We start from the raw sequence: 18,352 nt of genomic DNA, 5'->3' as shown, positions 1-18,352 counted from the left end.
AGAACTGCTACAACCAAGACGGTTCAACCAACCTTTGTATCACCCATCGAGCGACATTTATGAGTATTGAGACCTGAGCGTGCTGTTAAATGAAGTAGCAGGAACAGTGCTTTAGGGGAGTGTAGCGATGCTTTCTCTTGGTGCTGATAGATTAACACAGAAATACTGACAAGTGCGACGTCAGTGCTGGTGGCAATGAGAAAAACGTTATCCATTTAACCTAATTCTAGGCCTGACGTGTAGGACACTTGATGATTGTTATCCTTCAGCTTTATGCTTGAATTAGAAATTAGAGCATGGGATCTTTCTCAGAGTGTGTCGCTTGGCCTCCTCCAACTAGGAGACTTTTTTTACTCTAGTTTTCTTAATTTTGTCGTAATGCGGTGTCTCATGGGATAGGCAGCTCATCGTACGCAGTCTGAACACAAACTCGAACGCAACATTACGACTGGGCGGTGATTGCATGCCTTGCCAAGAACTAAAATAAACTGGATAAAATCTTCACTATATGCGTGCATTTATAATCCACTAAAGAGTCATCTACTTCGACATGGCTACATGTCGGATAATCAAAACTGGGGGGAACCCAAGCCCCAAATAACCAAGCCAAAATTCCCACTCACCCAAAATAAACCAACACATCCAGACCCAGGTGCCCAGAGTCTAGCCACACATACAAAAGTTCTTGCAACGTTATCCCAAGGAACGACCCACCGAGAACCGGGTCGGTTTGAGTAAGGATGCCCAGGGCCGACTTGATCATCCATGAATATCAGAAGACCGAAGTAAAAAACCCATGGACTACCCAAAATGAAACCATAAAGTCTTTCAAATCCCCCGCTAGATCACGGGGGGTGGTAGGGAAAATTAACGCTTCCTTGCCTCGACTCGAGGTTGCGATTCTTGAGTCTTGGGTTCGAAGAAGTTTGATGGGGCTTGGGTCAATGTCAAATATACATAGCCGGCATATGACTTCCTGTTGCCGGAACGTTTGAATACCACACATTCTCGGCCCTGATTTTGGATTTTTTGTGTAGGCTCTGAAAGGTTTATTGCGCCATTGTCTTAGAGGAGCTCTCGAGACGGATATATAAAGTTGTAAACTTACGAGTTGGATAAAGCATCCCCCTCACCTCCTCTCCTTGCTACTCACCTATCCCACCTCGATGCGCTCCACATTCATCCTCGCATGCTTGGCCTCGTCAGTCTGCACCGTGTTCGCAGGACCGGTCGGTGGTCGAGTTCCCATCACCAAACGCGCCGGACCCGTCAATCCCAACTCTTACATCGTGTAAAGTGTCTCCTCCCATCCCCAGACTCGCCTGTTATTGACCCCCTCCCCCTCCCCTCCCCCAAACAGAAAACTCAAAGACGGAGTGTCCAAGTCCGCACACTTGAAAACGCTCCTGTCCGGATCCAAAGTCGCATACACTACGGCCAGCCTTCCAAGGCTACGCCGCGCAACTCGACGACCAAGCCTTGGACTATGTTCGGAAATCCAAGGACGTGGAATCGATTTTCCAAGACGTCCAAGTCCAGCTTGAGGAAATGTGAGTGCCTTGGGGGCGTGCCTGAGTAGTACCAAGTGAGGTGTGGGGCTGAACCTTTTTCGTCAAGATCCACTTTGGAAGGTCAAGTTGCCGCGCGTGGTATGGGCTATGAGAGTTCACCTCTTGTCAAAAGAGTGAATGGCACGGGCGTGGATATTTACCAAATTGATACTGTAAGTTGCGGAATTAAGCATTGGCAAAAAGGGTTGATGCTCACAGATCGTAAGGGCATATACACTGCCCACACGCAATTCGGCGGTCGTGCCAAGTGGGGAGCTACTTTTGGTGGAGTGAGTTTGTACCTCTTTCAATACACCCACACGGTCTGACCAGCGATGAAACGTTAGTACCCGAACGCGGACGGAAATGGACACGGTACAGGTAAGAATTTCCCATTTGAACCCATACAGTAGTTGACCACTATCCAGCCCTGGCGAGCATCATCGTAGGCTCCACATATGGAGTCGCTACCCGGGCCAACATCACGGCTATCAAAGGTGAGTCGATCAAGATCAATCACGGAGCATCCATTACTCACATGATCGACCTCGCTCCACAAGCCTTTGGCGACGACGGCTCTGCGAATCTGTCGGACATCATCTCAGGTATCAACTGGGTGATCACCAACTCTGGACCCGCGGCTACCAGAAAGGCAATCATCAGTATTACTGTGACGATTTCCGGGTACCAGCCCTTTGACAATGCAGTTACCAACGCCCTCAACGCCGGGATCCACGTGGTCGTCCCTGCCGGAGACCAAAACGTGGATGCATCGACGATCAGCCCGGCCCGGGTGGCGGCTGCTGTGACAGTCGGAGCTGTGGCCGCAAACGGAAGCAAGCTTGCAACTTCGAACTTTGGCTCTGTCGTCGACGTCTGGGGTCCCGGAAGGAATGTCCCCGTCGCGTGGATTTCGTCGCCTAGTGCAGCGCTGACCCTGGTGGGGACAACCGCATCAGCTGCGTGAGTGGGTCTACTCTGGAGAGAAGCACGGATCATCAACGAGTTTAATTTATTAGCTCTAATGTCGCCGGGATCCTCGCTGTTGCGATCGATAACCACGGAAACAAGAGTCCCGCGGCACTCCAAGCCGACTTGAAGAGCAATGCACAGACCGTGAATGGGTTCTTGATTCCCAAGGTTTGGTAATACAGACAGCCTGTTCTTGGGTTTTGGACAAGTAAAATAGCCGGCGGTCCTTGAGGCATCGTTGATGCGGTGGGGTCTAGCATTGTAGATGTATCGCTCGAATGAAATGAATGGCGTGATCCTTGGGATGATCTGGAAAAAGGAAGAATAGGTTGAGCTTCCCGAACATCATATAGAGAATGCTGGGAACCTCATGTCGGGTCGACGCCCGAGAAACCAGGAATCTCAAGGCCAGGTGACTTGTTGTGAACCGATGCCAGGAAGTCAGCGTGGGGGTACTACTATCCATAGTACTCACAGGCGACAACGCTACGGGAAATTTCCATCAGCAAGAAGATAATTGATGGAACTTGCTCCCACCGAGAATGCAAAGTAAAATTGAGCAAACGCTTCGAATCAAACAACACCCAACAACTAGGGCGGACAAGCGATCCAATCCAGAAAACCGAACCTTGCATGTGGTCCGAGGATAGAACCATGAACACGAGAGCGAAATGAAAAGATCGACAGCACTGGAGCCATCCAGGGGCCCACTTGGCGCCCATCGTTACATCACCCATAACATGTTACACACCCAATTAACGACCAAAAAGCACCACCAAGAAAACTGAATCGTGTCACGATACTGTAGTTAATGATACAATACATATTGTTCCATGTACACCACAAGATCAAATGTTCATCCTATCCCCAATATATAGAGTCAGTCCATTATGCGTACCCCGCTAACCTCCCGTCCCAACCCCACCAAATCATCTCTTCCGCCTCGTCAACCACAACAGATGCATCCTTTGCAAGCACACGAACCGTCTCGACAAGGGGCGTATCCGACTCGTTCAGCGCCTTTAATGGAGCGTCCAACATCCTCGCCGCCTCGGGACGAACCGCCCACGACGGATGCTTGAACGACCTGGGTGCTCGAACGAAAATCTGTGCACCCACGGGATGCAAGTCGCTCTTGAACTCGACCTCTGAGCACGCCATAACCTGGGAAAGCGCACGCTCAGCCTGTCGGATCATCGTTTCGTCCACGCTGGGTCGGAGCGAGATGGAGGACAGCTGGGAGGAGAGCGAGTCGGTGGATGTGAGTTCTTGCAGCGGAGGGCGGCCAGGAACTCGTCGTTTGGCGGGTACAGTATTGAATTTGAGATTTTCATTTGATGGGGCCGTTGTGTCGTTTTGGTTCTCTTGCTCGAGTGGTTCCTTTGCGAGCTCCGTGTCATCCTCGTCGGCTTTTACTTGCCCAAATTCGGCTCCCGATAACTGTATAAGACACTTTTCTCGACCTAGTCCGAATACGATCGCAAAGGTTACAGTCCTTGAAGAACCACAAGCGGACAGCGTCGAAGGAAGATCTTCTGATAGTGCGCTCAAGGACTTGAGGAGCTAAGAATCAGGGCTATATCAGAAATGGTTTCGCAGATAGGTAACCGCCACCCACCTTGTTTTGGTGTGGGCTTCCTTTTCGTCCACCAGCCACCATCCTACGGAGCTGAGACGGAGGACTACAAAAGTCACCAAAACCAGTCAACATCCGCTACCTAAATATGGAAAGAAAAAAGCATCGATGGAAACTCACAAAGGAACTTGGCCCTTGAGGTACAACAACAGCTCAACATACGACACGAGCAACCTCGACCCCATTTCACACGTTATTCGAGATACACCGAGCTCAAGCCTTAAATCCGCAACCGCATTAGACGTGGCTGGAGGCGCAGGTTTTGCGGAAAGAGGCGATCGACCGGTTCGAGAAGAGGAAGCCACACCAGACGTGGGAGTAGGGGCAAGTAGCGAGTTGGTCGGAACAAATGGTCCTTCTACTGCACCAGCCATGCTATCGTGATGCGTCGTTATATTGTCGTGTCGTAGAGGATAACAGGTGGCTGTAGACTAAAGTACTCCAGGGGGAGAAATGGAGAAGTTCAGGAGATCGGGGACGCGCCCGTAGTCACGTGCTTATGACAGCTCACGTGGCTTTGCCTGATTTGAATAAACTCATCGTCCATTCGTGTGGGTTTAAATGGATTCCAGGCACGGTGGATGTGTGCATGTACGGAGATTGTTCATAAGTATTGATACTTACTGCTCGATTGTTTCGCTTGTCATGCAATAACATCTTCGAATCAACGCTAGGCTTGCCATCTTTAGGATAATATTTGCTTTAATAGCGCCCCTCCTGGAGTCAAAGTAATATGATAGCTCACGTCAAGAGTCACAGATGGTGTTAATGACTTACCAGGTAAATGCAGACCTCAACTTGTTGGGGAGACAAGGCCCAAGACTTGATTTTACCTCCATAACTACGTGATTGCGCTGGATCAGGCATCTTTGGCTACTCTCCAAACAAACTCCGACGTTCTCGCTCTTACTAACCTCCGCCTGTGTCGCCTTATTCTTTACTCACTGACTAGGTACGTTGGTATCCTTTTTGCGTCAGGTACTCGTATGTTTTCATTCGCCAATGGTATCGCACCTGACCCCACTCTGCGAACAATTCATTCAAAGAATGCTCTGGATAGATATCAAAGGTACCACCATTAGAGATCGCCAGCTTCCCAGTACGACAAAACTTATGACTTACCCTAATATGTATATATTTATTTAATCATAAAAGTGCTACTACGGCTATTTATTTCCCGACAGTGCTTTGAAGACCTACATTTTAGGTATGTATCAGACAGAGGGGAAACGAACGTTCGGGCTTTTGATCCACGGACGAACAAAATTTCTAATATTTTGACCGATCGGTAGTCTAGACCAGCTCTGCGCTCGAGCTTCCGGCGCCAAGCACTTGGCAAATGCGCATGTAGAAACGAGTGGGCGTAATGAAATTATGGACATGTAGCCGAGCACCAAGAGAAGCAGTGGTCACACCGTTGCCGGCGGTATATTTGATTGGTGGCGGGTTCTAGACTTCTCATATTCCGCTCTTATGTGCAATGTCGGCGATGACTTCCGCGAGAAACAATAAATATGCCATATAGCAATACGTTTGAAATAAATACAGGCAATACCAAAGAGTTTGACTGAATAAGGTAATAAGGTGTACGTCGCGCAAGCTCAAGATCTCGTGGTTTAGGCAGCCGTGGGGTACACCTGAGTAAGAGTGTCGTTTCCAGAGCCCCCGATATTGTAATCCAGCCAGTGACCTTGCTGCCGGCCTTGACCAGAGGGTGAGACTCGATGAGCGCAGTGTCGTCAAGGACCGATTCGGTATAGTTCTGAATTGTTGCGTTTTTTCAGTTTGTCTTTTGGACGTCCTCCGTTTGAAACCTTACCGTGGTACGAATTGGCAAAAATTCCATATCGTTGACCATGACTGTGCGGGATTTGTCGTCGGATTTGTAGAACCTCTTGCGCATACTTCCCTCGGATTGGTTGGCTAAAGAGGTTATGAGCACACAAGTTCGTATGCATATAATAAGAGACGTACCCATTCCGCAATCAGTATGGTGGACGACGTGTACTTCGCTTGTGCCGAGGAACTCCTGGCTGACTATAACCGATCGAAGCGCTTCCTTTCTGAAGCCAGAGGAGATTTCAAAAGGTGAAAAAAGATATAGCTTGGTTTGCACTTACGCCCTACCGCCAGCGTTGCGGACGATGTATGAATTGGCAGACGTAAGGCTGAGTTGCTTGAGAAGGAAGTCCATGCTATGGAGATTCTGTCAGAATGTATTTCGCATGATTGGAGGGTCATTGCATACTTGATACGAGGCTGTGGGTCCGGAGTGGTTAGTTTCGAAACGGCTAGTATCAACGTATTGTACTCACGTCCATGCAGGCAACTGGATAACGAGTTCAAGTCATCGTCAATAAGTTTGTTCGAAACAAAGCCAAATGCTCGTGTACTAACCAACAGCAACCTGAGCAAGACGGATTAGCTTCATTTGTATGCACGGTATATAGCACGACACTCACTTTAGTTCCGTCCGCACGAGTTACGAGAGAGTGTTCGTGTTCGTGCTCGTGCTCGTGCCCTCCAGCGAGGTTGGCAGGAGCCGCAGAGACGAAGAGAGCCCCGACGATGGCCGAAGCAAGAAGGCGCATGCTGAAGATCATTTTGAATATAACAAGTGGTTGGGTTGTACTGATAGATAGTAGGGAAAACAGATAGAGAGTGTGAGTTAAACGAAGGACAGTTGAGAGTAGAAAGGTAGATGATGCTGAATCGGTGTACTCCAGTCAGCTCGCTCTTATACCCTCGCGATGGGGTACATGGCTAAATCAGTGATACAGGAGTTTCAATATTGAATATTAAATCTTAGTCAAATAATCTCCAGCTGTACAGAGGGCAAGTAGCTTGGCGGAATTTTCGAGCAGTGCTTTTGGTGACGCCAAGGGATAAATTAAGGTGGGAAGTAAGCACCATGACAAAGTCATCAGACCTTGAGCAAACGCGAGTAACTCAGTTGCAACTATAATTGGTTCTTGGCTGTAGAGTCTAATTTGACGCATAGGAACAAATCAGCTTGTATTTTTAAATTATTCGATCTTCTGGCTGAATGCGCTCCTGTGCTATCTCGATGTCATGACGATAATCTGTTATTACAAAGTATCTGTTATATGACAAGTCAGCTTGGGTCGCAGTGGTCTGTGTAGACCGCCTAATAGGAGTCGGAGACTGAACTCGGTTACAATTCGGTTCCTTTGGGCGTCAATGTACAGCCACCTCATCACTCGCAACCGTTCTTGGCTGCTACCAGGGGAGATGATACTGTAATAGATATTACACGTCAATGACTCCATGAAGTTTTGTGTGAACAAGGACTTCTACAACTTATTTCCCTGTCACAGTGGTGGGAGTGATACACCAGGCTTTCCACCCAAGTATTGACTCCTTCTTTCTTTTGTTTCATTAAATCATTATCTATACATTATCTCTTTCTCTCTTGTCCTTTCCTCTCGTTCTTGCGCTTCTCATAATGACCTAAGTTGACTCCTGGTTGCTCAACGCGAACTGAGGCATTTCAACCGCCCTTGCAGCTGATCAATGTCTCTATATACTCAAGGTTTATAGCAGGATCATGAGCTAGGTGCTTGTCTGTGTTAATTCGGTGCTACCCTTATTTTCACTCGAGATTCATCAAGAGCAAAGTTAGTTATCTAGTTTCTCACCCAAATTCCACTTGCTGCATATTTTGGAGAAATGCCGGGATCACAATAGCGCGTCAAGGTGGCCAAAGCCTAAATAAATTGGGAGTATTGGGATGATATTAGTCACAGTTGTTACATCAGGGGTGTAATCTTCAGAAACTTGTTTGATAGCGGTCAGGTTCTAGGGTTCTTCGACGCAAATGTTCTATGAAACGCCTGACTACTAGTGTAGGGACAAATAGAGTAAGTGGGAATACCGAGGGCCAAGTGCACCGCGTAACGTCAGCTAAGTTGAAGTAACCTTAAGCTACTACGAGCTGCGGACCAGCAATATCTAATACGAATTTATCCTCTTGGGTGTTCTTGTTGTGTGTAAGAGCTCTCAATGTTGCTACCTTGTCAGTCTGGCGCTATACACCCTGATAGACTTCATAACATAGTAGATGATTTTGCAAGAATGTACAGTAACCTACAGGGATAGTTTGCATGTATATCATGGTACATATCGAATTAGAGACATACTTCAGTTCTACTAAATGGTTTAATAGAACGGGTGTAGGGGTCTTGCTTTCTAATACGTATCGGTATAATTCATAGGGGCTTCCAATGCGCAATCAGTTGGATACAGGAGAGTTAATGTCGAGCTCTAATAAAATGCATAATTTGAAACTTAATTAGTACGTGCTTAAGGATTAAATGTATGATGTTTGTGAGATTCATAAGAGAAAACACCCCCATCGACTCATTCCGTTATAGTAAGCCAATATTGCTAAATCTCGCACCAACATCTATAATAAAGTTCCAGAGGTACGGAATGATCATTGAGCTTTTGAGTTCACTCAGTGAAATATACATTGGTACAGTTATTTTCTATTTCACGCGTCGTAGGGTTGGGGCCCTTGTCTCACCGTATTTGAGGAAAGCGGCAGTGATGAAGAATAAAAGAAATGGGTAAGGAATGGGTAACAAGTTTTATTGTTTTTGCCAGATGTTTTAATTGGTTACTTGTTACATTTATCAGCCACTCAAGTCTTGTCTATTGTATTGGTCATGTATAGTACTTATTCCCTTTTTAAGGGGCTTTCATCCAAAAGAATCCTGTATATACTTAGTCTCAACTAGGAGTACAAGTGACTTAAGGATTGTCATTCAACTTGGTTAAGCCATCTGACTAATTTTTGTATTACGTTGTACTCGCAAAGTTAACACAATGGAACCTGGTCCCAAGTAGCAAGACCATTTTAGTGGCACACGCATAGAGTCTAACCTCTGAGTATGCGGCAATGAATATAAAATCTCTTTCAATGATTGCAGAGTCGGTCGAAGAGGTTATGGCCGGACTCAACCAAGAGGTATCTCTTTTGACACTGCGTATAGTCTTGGTAATGTTCGTTTTGTTCATGCAAGGGATGCTCAGACTTGAAGCACCATACTCCTCGGCCGATACTAACCCGCCCCATTCTTACACCTGCTTTGCTCCTCTTGCCCTACGGACTCATCACATCGGCCATGTTTTTTGCTTCCTTCAATATACTTAACCTAGCTTCCGGCCCAGTCTTGGCGGACATTGATGTATGTGTATATATAGCTAAGTATGGATATCTACAACTGAGCAATCTTGAATGCATATATGTCATGGTTCTCGACTCGGTACAGGCGAGGGAGTCCGGGGCCGCCTTTTGGCGGCCTGGGGGTGTCAGACCACCCAAGACTGCGACCGTCCAGATCGAAGGCTTGGGGTGGCAGAGAGCCATGAATGGCCACCCGTGCTGTCAAAAAGGAGACGGTTGGTGGGATTTTGAAGGCAACAACATGGACGAGTGTCGTGCTTGGTTCATTACTCTAAGGGGTAGGGACAAAGTCGTGCGAGGCGGATCACATGACTAGGGACCTTTGCTCTTTGATCAAGTATCACATGTAAGCCCTCCGCACGCTGCGGCTCACCTGTCACATATATGCTTGGGGGATTTTACAGTATCCCATCGTAACGGGAATATTCTTAGGTACCAAGCCAGGATATAGAAAGACGCGTTCCTGTTCTTGAGCTTGTCCGCCTTCGACTTAGCAGTCCAATACCATTGACTTTACAGTTCTTTGCGCCACCAATACCTTCATGTCAACCCCTTGGTCCAAGTGACTCCAATGTACAATCTATTTCTCATAGCATCCGCAAACTATTCTCTGAAGGAGCCTTCTCTGGCTATGGCAATTTTAGGCTGATAATTGAAACTGAGGATAGCCACTTGGCCTTGGTTTGGTATTCAGGATGACGAGGCGATAAAAGATAAGTCATGGCAATTATTCAACAACTAAATAAACGCATACATCTTCATGTATAGCAACACTCTTTGATATAAATCCAATCGTATGTGATGAGTGATTAGTCTCTTTGTCATTGATATAGAAATCAATCTATCGTGTTCACATACTTTATGTCAGCATGAGTACAAGCCGGGCATATATACCCAACGTCTAATCAAAAATAGCCCTTCGCGTACTACAGCACATAAACATCTGGTGAGATTGTGATCAAATATTGTAAGTTTCAAACCGGGGCGGCCTATATAGCTATAGAGGTTGGCATAATAGAGAATCAAAAGCCATGCCATTATTTAGTCACATCTATACTCATAAAATTTGACTCTATCATTCATATTGCACTTGAGCCACTGTACAAGGTTATAATGCTGAAAATTAGTGCGTGTGTTTAAGTGAGAATTGAGCTGAAATCAAGGTCAATACATACTGATTTTAGGTATCAATTCTTCTATAGTCTGATTCATGCTGAGGGAGGCATACTAACATTGTAAGTTTCAGGCCATATCCTACTGAAAAAAGGGATCTTTTACTGATGTACTGATTTTCAGGATCTTATCACACCACAGTGAGCAGGTGAACCCAACGTCTCAGAAACAGCCCAGAATAATAGAGCAAAGCGGAGAACAATAAATTCATGTGTCAATATTGATCATGAGTAAGATCAAACAATAAAAGAAATAACTAAAATATAAACAGCGCTTTAAGAAGCGAATGACCGAAACTTTGAACGAATTGGATGGATTTAAACTTAAGAATGAGATGCAGGTTATAAGGTACAGTCTGATTTGTATATGCATTCATTTCTTATCTAGGTCCCGAGCGTAGAACACTGGGGATACATGCGGTTCACGAGCGTGAGATGACATAGGCGGGAAACGGGGTGGTGAGGAGAGAGCGTGTAGGGGACTGGAAAGTAAAGGGGCACATTTGAACATGTTCAGTTGAGCTCTTATCACGACGCCGTGGAATCGACGTTGTATTCAACAGTCAATCACTTGCGCACAGAGTACCCTAGTCACAAATTCAAATTCAAACTTAAGCACCAAACCATTGTTCATGCACGTAGTTGATGTATCGAATACTCCTAAGTACGGAATATGTGATCGAAGTCGAACTTGGTGTCCTGATGTTTATTTAAACTATGGGTATCATTCGAGCCTCGGCCGCAGAGATATGGGTCAATTATCGATATAGGTATCTAGCCCGTATTGATATGCCTAATTTTATACAGCGACCAAGTCGGTAGTTTAACAGGAAGGAGGTGGGGAAAAGACCCCATTTGGACTCAAAAGAACTAATATGAGTTTCATGCGAGCATATCATGGTGAAATTGTCCACACATGGGTAATAGACCGAGTACGCCGCTATCCAGTACCTGACATACATATATCATTCGGCTTTTTTAAATTGGCTCATTCAAGGTCCGGATAGATATGGCGGCATAATAGGAAAACGATTCCATGGGGGCTTGATGCACTGAGACCCCAATCGAGTGAGACAACAGCATGATTCGATGCATATTGTATAAACGGGCTCCGCCCACTACGGGACTCGGGTATGATTTGTGTACCGGAAATGCTTACGGCAGATCTCTTACTCATCTAGACCAGTGTCCAGATCCAATATAGTGGGGTTGCTTCGAATTCATAAACTTAACCAAAGATCTACTGTATAAAACGTGGCGCAAGCGGAATGCAGTGTTTCATAAGTGATTTGGGAGGACGAGTGAAGCAGTGGTGAGGCATGCTGTGCACACTACGGCGAAGCGATGCACTGGACACAAATTAAACTAGGCGAAGAGAAACAGAGACAGATGCAGCGGGATGTATTCCAAATGTGGAGATTTTCTGTCGATTCTGATGCATTGTCCATGTGATAAAGGTATTTACAATGAGATCCATTTCGCTAAGAACTGAGATACACACGCATTTGGCAGGTTCTGTCTAGATTCCAGTGCACAACTACTCGCGAGAGTCTGCTGTTGTTGGTCCGTATACATCGGTGCCTACACATAATCCGCCGGGTCGATCGGCCATAGTAGTCAACGTATGTTCATTTGAGCAAGTCTAATCGCGGGATCAAATTTCGATTGACAGGGGCGTCATCGCGGCGGCTACGGTGGCAGCGAAGCAATCACGTGGTGCTTACTCATTCTTGACTCTAGATGCTGCGTGCAACGACGGCTAGAACACAGCCCTGGCCCATGAGTTTGTCTCGTCCATGTCTACGCTCGACCCGGGATGTACGAACTCGTTGGCGAACGGTTGGATGTTCAACAAACAAGGGGAATCACCATGCAAGTCGGTTCTTGAATCTTGAGCCGAGTGAAACTGATTGGATATAGGATTTTTAGGCCAGATTTTGGAGAATATGTTGAAGGTTTGCAACGCAAATGCGAGCGTAAATCATCTGTCGGTGGATGTGTCGTGTAATAGTCTTGGGAGTAACTCGAGCAGTGCATGTTGCTGTTCGACTGCTACGTACGCTGTGAGTAGCCTTTGATATGGATGAGTATGGTGCTTATGCTGTGCATCTCCATTGCTTTGTCATTGCTCATGTTTTCATAGCTCGTATCTGCTTGTTGGGTATGCCAAACAACAAAACCACCCAATCAGTTATCGAGTACATACCAATCGTGGTGGTCGGGGTGTCCGGTCGATACACGACAGAATGGAAGGTAAGTTTAGGCGATAATTACCACAGACAGATTGGTCTGATTGACGCCGATCACCCGTACCGCTTTTAGTCTGCCCGCAGTCGTCACCTCGCGGTCTCCCCCCCTCTCAGTCCCAGACTGGGTCCTTGTACAACCAAGCGCAGGGGATGAAAAGTGGTAGGTGAACTACATTGCTTCTATTTGTTATGGCGCTTCTAACTCCACAACAGGAACGTATCTTCCGCACAACTCGCAGTCGGCACTATACCCACTTCGAGTTCCACGGCGTTTCCTTCAACTTCTACGAGCGCTTACATTTCTACCGTATCCACGACATCCTCCACCGGACATTCCGAGCGATCAAAGGAGCATCCTCCATACGTACCAATTGTCATTTGCTCAGTCCTCGCCCTTCTACTACTGGTTGGTATGGCCACATGGCTCTACCGCCGCCGTAATAAAGTATCTCCTTCTTCTCGTGCTCCGCCAGGTTATGATATCGATGGAGGTGCTATGTCAACTGAAAATGGTACGCTCCATCTCACGCGACCTATCGATACTTGCTGATGCGACGTAGAGGAACATCTTGGGCGCTGGGGATGGTGGTCGCGCAAAATGGGCCGAGACTCGTCTCGCAAGTCCCAGAGTAACCCGGACAAGATTGATGCTTGGCTGTATCCACTCGACTACGAACCGTTGTCTACAGGCCCCAGTTCTGGGTCTGGAGGGAGCGGATACGGCCAATACTACGATCCTTACGTACAGCGATCCCGAAGAAATAGCGACGTGCACTTGGCTCATTGTTCATCGATAGACACCGTTAATATCCGTAACCAACCATCTGCCGGAAACCTGGGACAGCACTATCACTCTCATTCCAGGAACCTGACTCCAACACCGGGTCATTCGGCATCCACGCGCACGCTCGCAACACCCTCTCCTGTTCCTGGGCACCGTACCCGCACACCCAACCATGTGCACTCGAACTTGCCGCCACAAGAATATGTGCTTCCACCCGGATTAGGAGTAGACCATGTTAGGACGCTTGCCTATGGTTCCCCGCAACCACCGACCTATGGACAAACAGTGCCTTACACCTATCCATACGTACAACCTCAGCCGATGCCTTCAGCTACAACTACCTCTCCTCGATCACCGCAGCATGTCTGGCCCCCCACACATACACACCGCACTCACCAATCGCAACAATCCCCCATGGCTCACCCCAGACGATCGGACCAGATGTTGATGATTCCGGTGTCCCAGATGACGCCAGACCAGATCGAACAACTTCGTCTCCAATTCTCAGACGTTAGAGTCAGAAAGAAGAAGCGAAGGCGGCGACGGGAGGGGCAAGACGCACAGACAGATCAGGAAGACAGGGGCCGGCCGAGAGCAGGGACAGATGCGGGTCAGTTTAGGGCCCATGAAGTAGGAGCAGGGGGCGGGAGACCAAGATCAACAAGCGTTCCGATACAGGCTGAGACGGAGGACGAACGGCCTGGACCAAGGAACATAGTCGAGCTGACGGCCAAGTATGAGCCAAGGCGGAGGGCCCAGAGAGATGTGATGACTACCGACGTGGGGAGCGGAAGCGGGAACGCGAACGGGGCGGTCAAGGTGGACAATAGAGCGAGCCAGGCCACGGTACGAAATGGGAGTGGAGGTAGACACGAACGAAGGCCGAGTGAGATACGCGGGCCTCGGCCTCGCGCGGTAGATGGGGGAGTAAGCATAATGGGAGGGCCCATTCGGAGAAATAGGTAGTAATGAGCTGAGTTTCGGACATTGATCTCTTCATTCGTATCTTATTTTTTTTCTCTTCGGTTGTTTTACGTCGATATCAGTTTCGGACGGTTGTTGTACTGGTTGTAATTGGAAAAGTAAAAAAGACGAATCGTGTTGCAAGGACAGAACAAGCGCAAACTGCATCAGGTGAGACAGAGGCCACAACGCAACTATCCAGTCTCCTCACCCCTTATAACTGCAAGCAATTAGAGTTTGCGTTGGAAAGCCAAACTGTCGAGCTGCCCGTAGGAGGCTTGTTTTGCTCAAGGGAAGGACTGTATTGTGGGGACCGATTTGAGCTGGAGCACCCGAATATGGAACGCTGGATGGTTGATTTCTCGGGGCATCGGGCGAATACCGATATCGTATGTGCCTACAGTTCCAAGTCTTAGTCTGATTGGTTGATGGACTACCGCATATAGTCAAATTTGGTTTGAAACTCAGAGTTTCAGGTGGAGATTCAATACGCAAAGATGCGAGGCTAGGTTCGAGTGCTTATGGTGGTTGCTTGGAAAATTCGGACAATAGGTGTATCAGAGTTCAGTGAATGTTTCAAGTTTATACCGTTAATAGTATCGGATAGCAAAGACCCCATAATTATTCAGGTCAGGCACATGAAATACAAGCATTGACACAGGTTTATAGTTAACATTATTAGCAGTGTTGTATTAAGCTCCCGGAACCCTGTGTTTCTACGAGTACTCACACTGGCATAAAATACATGGAAATTACCATGTGGGTGGCCAACCTTGGTCTTCCCTTGACGCCACTCCCTAATCGTCCAGGGTAGCTATTCTGAAGGCTACCTTAGATGATTAGAGAGCGGTGTGAAGGGAAGACGAAGGCTGGCTGCTCATGCGATGATCTCTATAAATTTTTATGTCAGCATAAGCAAAATAACATCATTTAACCTTTCGACCGGCGACCTCTGTGAGTGGGGTTGTGACTCGGAGCTGACGGAGATGCGCGAGCCGAGGCTGGAGTGGCGCAACCACGTGACTACTTGGTGTTCGTGGTTGAGCACACTCGTACGCCGCGCTCGGCCTTCCGAGGCACCCCTATTTTCTTAAGTCCCGCCCATCATCCCGATGCACTACTCGGTGCTTGTATACTAATTACCAACTCCTCAACAACCTGGGTCGGCTTAAGTCGGCTTGTATAAGCTTAAGTTATCAACATTTTCTCCCACCTCTCGCTCTGCTATGACTGTTAGCCAAGATGGCTACCCCAACGCGAGGTAAACTCGCGTCTGGGTGCTCCGTAATCATCCGGTACGCGCTCCGTGCCGGATTCCTCGGACCATCTGGAGCCTAGCAACATCATATGCACGGGTCTTAGAAAGTCAGAGCCCCGGAGCCTAAGTATTGATTTTGGAGTCAGAGAGGTGACAAGCGATCAATAGTAATACAGGTCACATTAATCTTACCGATGACTAAATTCCTATACTCGCATGCATATAGTTATCAACATCTCGTCATACCTTCTCCACAGATCTTATGATGCATACACTTCAACACGGCTAGTTTACATATTCATACATATATACATAGTATTGCTCAGCTCACAGAGGGTTGGTGGAATTGGATTTCACGATAATTACCTCGTCTCCCCATGCCCCAAATCGGGGCCTAACTGTTGTCTCTTCAATCTCCAGCCTCACTCGACGTTCGGTGCACTCCGAAGGGTCAGTCTCTGTACTAATGAGTCTTCCAACACTTCGAGACACGGACTGAGCATCTGGGTCGCTCGGAATAGGATTATGCAGTGACTTGATCGGTGGAGATAAAAGTTGCATCACCGTCGGTATAGGGCTGCTAAGCCGGAACTGCACCAACTCTAGTATCGACACGCTTTTGCACTTTTCTCGCTCCGCCGATTCAGGTACTCGGAGGTCATGAGGAATAGCAATGGTGCCTGAACGCATGTTGAATGACATAAGAAACACGATGAATGCTATAACACCGTAGATGAATAAAAGTAGTACGAGTGCAAGGAACGGGGCCAGTTTGTAACGTCCAACAAGTATAGGATTACGCTTAACAACGTTCTTCGCTTTGGAAGACTCAAATATTCCAGCGCTCATGCCCAGAGCCAAGCGAGACACCTCTTGCCCAAGGAAAGTAGCGATCTCATGATCAGTTTGACTCTTCATTGCACGGCTCTTGATGTTCATGGCTATGTGATCGCTGGCTGCGTTATGGTTATGTGCATCAAGGACAATATCGGTGAACTCGGGGCTAGATGGAATAGCACCCTCGAGGCTCCAGTACTGACTTTCTTCGGCACTCCCGTTGTATTTAGCAGTCACGTTAAATACTATGATGCTGCACGACGCATACAGCCTATACTTGCGGTAGTGGTCCTTCACGCGCAATATGGATGGGGCCAAGGTTTCCTTAGGCACGAATGCCGGTGGCATGTCACAGCTGAGTTGGATCAACGATGCGGTTGAATTGGTCGCAGGCTTTCGATGATTGCGAGGCTGAAGAGTCTGTACTGAGGTTTGATTCCCGCGATAAGCCTGTTCGATCCAGTCAAAGTAATAGTCTGTGAATATCGCATTCTCTAGTGCTATGGTGTCTCCGGCGGTTGGGCTGCGGAACAGTCGAGCCCGGATTCGCCAAGTTCACACTGAGTTCCGTTGATCACAGGTGGCACCAAACAGTTTGCCTTTACACCAAAGGTATCCGCAGTGAATTCAGTGTCGGGGTGCTCTTCTGTCGGGATAAGAATAGACATATGTTTACCGTGGTCGGCTTGTAAGGTGATAACAGTTTGGTTTAGCTGGGTAAAGTTCGAAATCACCTTGAGCCCAAGTAGAAGCAAGTCTGGATTTTCTGAGGCCCACGCTCAGGCACTGGACGCGCACGTTTCGTTTGGGTTGCTGTTACATGCAATCGAATTGAAGATAAAAGACGTATTGAGCACCGGATTGGATGGGTTGAGATATTTTGTGGCGATCGTGGTCTCATGTAACCATAAGTCAGCCATCCCCACAAGGTGGCCGACCAAGTATACCACGCTTCCAAGAACGACAGCCTTCCAGAAGTATGCCGGTGCAGGAGCTCTTGAGCCACAAAAGAAGTAACGCACCGTGGTACCCAGCGATAGTACACTCGGGGAGCCAAGTAGTTGAATCAACATTCCGTACCTGATATGTTTGCTGTCAGATACATATCTGCGTGAATACAACAAAGAAAGCCATCTCACTGGAGTGGCGTTGGACCAATATCTGTGGACGCTGCGTCTGGGTATACCTGACTCTCCATCCATAGATATGCAATGCGGTAAGAAATGAGCATTATAAGGATTGGAGATGTGGTGTGTATGAAAGCGCTCTTTGAACATAAGTAAGTCATAATTTGGAGGCTTTAAACTTAGCAAAGCTCACAGTAAGGGATTCCCAAGTCAGTATTTGCAAGTTAGCACTTTGAGTTATAACGCCGTTGACCGTCTGATTTTTTTCCGCCCTCGTTAACAATTATGCCTATGGAGGCCAACCAATCCATATCTTTTGTCTTGCAGACTAGCCAGAGAACCATGGCGATGCCCGCTCCAGATGTCAAATCAAATATCAACAGAGCTGGCACAAAAAGCCTGAGCCATAGGCCTAGCCGGGGCCGCTCATATTTGGTACCCAAGCTGAGAGCAACATGTGGGTGGTGTGGGTGGTGATCTATGTCTTTCTGATACTGGTAAAAGCAAGCAGACAAGCTACAACAAGACTTGGGTGGGTGCAGCGAGTTGTTTAGGGTGGAAGATGTATCTGAGGAGACCTCTGAGTATCCGGACA

General features: G+C 47.4%; 5 protein-coding genes across 5 annotated transcripts; 2 read left to right on the top strand and 3 right to left on the bottom strand.

Annotated features, from left to right (window-relative positions):
* Window positions 1-1,166: 1,166 nt before the first annotated feature.
* On the top strand, window positions 1,167-2,699 carry RhiXN_11919 (cuticle-degrading protease; the record flags this gene model as incomplete). The annotated part of the gene is made up of 7 exons (XM_043331734.1): window positions 1,167-1,229; window positions 1,298-1,550; window positions 1,632-1,723; window positions 1,778-1,840; window positions 1,898-1,931; window positions 1,979-2,513; window positions 2,570-2,699. 7 exons carry the CDS (start codon window positions 1,167-1,169, stop codon window positions 2,697-2,699), a joined length of 1,170 nt encoding a protein of 389 aa, XP_043186495.1.
* Window positions 2,700-3,410: 711 nt separating this feature from the next.
* RhiXN_11918 (uncharacterized protein) lies at window positions 3,411-4,532 on the bottom strand (the record flags this gene model as incomplete). The annotated part of the gene is made up of 3 exons (XM_043331733.1): window positions 3,411-4,085; window positions 4,141-4,204; window positions 4,279-4,532. 3 exons carry the CDS (start codon window positions 4,530-4,532, stop codon window positions 3,411-3,413), a joined length of 993 nt encoding a protein of 330 aa, XP_043186494.1.
* Window positions 4,533-5,774: 1,242 nt separating this feature from the next.
* On the bottom strand, window positions 5,775-6,749 carry RhiXN_11917 (carbonic anhydrase; the record flags this gene model as incomplete). The annotated part of the gene is made up of 9 exons (XM_043331732.1): window positions 5,775-5,795; window positions 5,849-5,920; window positions 5,978-6,081; window positions 6,133-6,221; window positions 6,279-6,353; window positions 6,407-6,417; window positions 6,474-6,487; window positions 6,556-6,565; window positions 6,621-6,749. The coding sequence occupies 9 exons, from the start codon at window positions 6,747-6,749 to the stop codon at window positions 5,775-5,777; spliced, it is 525 nt and encodes a 174-aa protein (XP_043186493.1).
* A 5,606-nt stretch (window positions 6,750-12,355) lies between these two features.
* On the top strand, window positions 12,356-14,996 carry RhiXN_11916 (uncharacterized protein; the record flags this gene model as incomplete). The annotated part of the gene is made up of 8 exons (XM_043331731.1): window positions 12,356-12,419; window positions 12,469-12,602; window positions 12,683-12,792; window positions 12,862-12,948; window positions 13,002-13,300; window positions 13,349-14,418; window positions 14,619-14,924; window positions 14,982-14,996. 8 exons carry the CDS (start codon window positions 12,356-12,358, stop codon window positions 14,994-14,996), a joined length of 2,085 nt encoding a protein of 694 aa, XP_043186492.1.
* A 1,124-nt stretch (window positions 14,997-16,120) lies between these two features.
* RhiXN_11915 (uncharacterized protein) lies at window positions 16,121-17,861 on the bottom strand (the record flags this gene model as incomplete). The annotated part of the gene is made up of 3 exons (XM_043331730.1): window positions 16,121-17,153; window positions 17,429-17,710; window positions 17,770-17,861. The coding sequence occupies 3 exons, from the start codon at window positions 17,859-17,861 to the stop codon at window positions 16,121-16,123; spliced, it is 1,407 nt and encodes a 468-aa protein (XP_043186491.1).
* Window positions 17,862-18,352: the final 491 nt, after the last annotated feature.

This window comes from Rhizoctonia solani, chromosome 15 (assembly GCF_016906535.1).
Source record: "Rhizoctonia solani chromosome 15, complete sequence".
NCBI lineage: Eukaryota > Fungi > Basidiomycota > Agaricomycetes > Cantharellales > Ceratobasidiaceae > Rhizoctonia > Rhizoctonia solani.
This window is presented reverse-complemented; position numbering and strand designations above follow the sequence as displayed.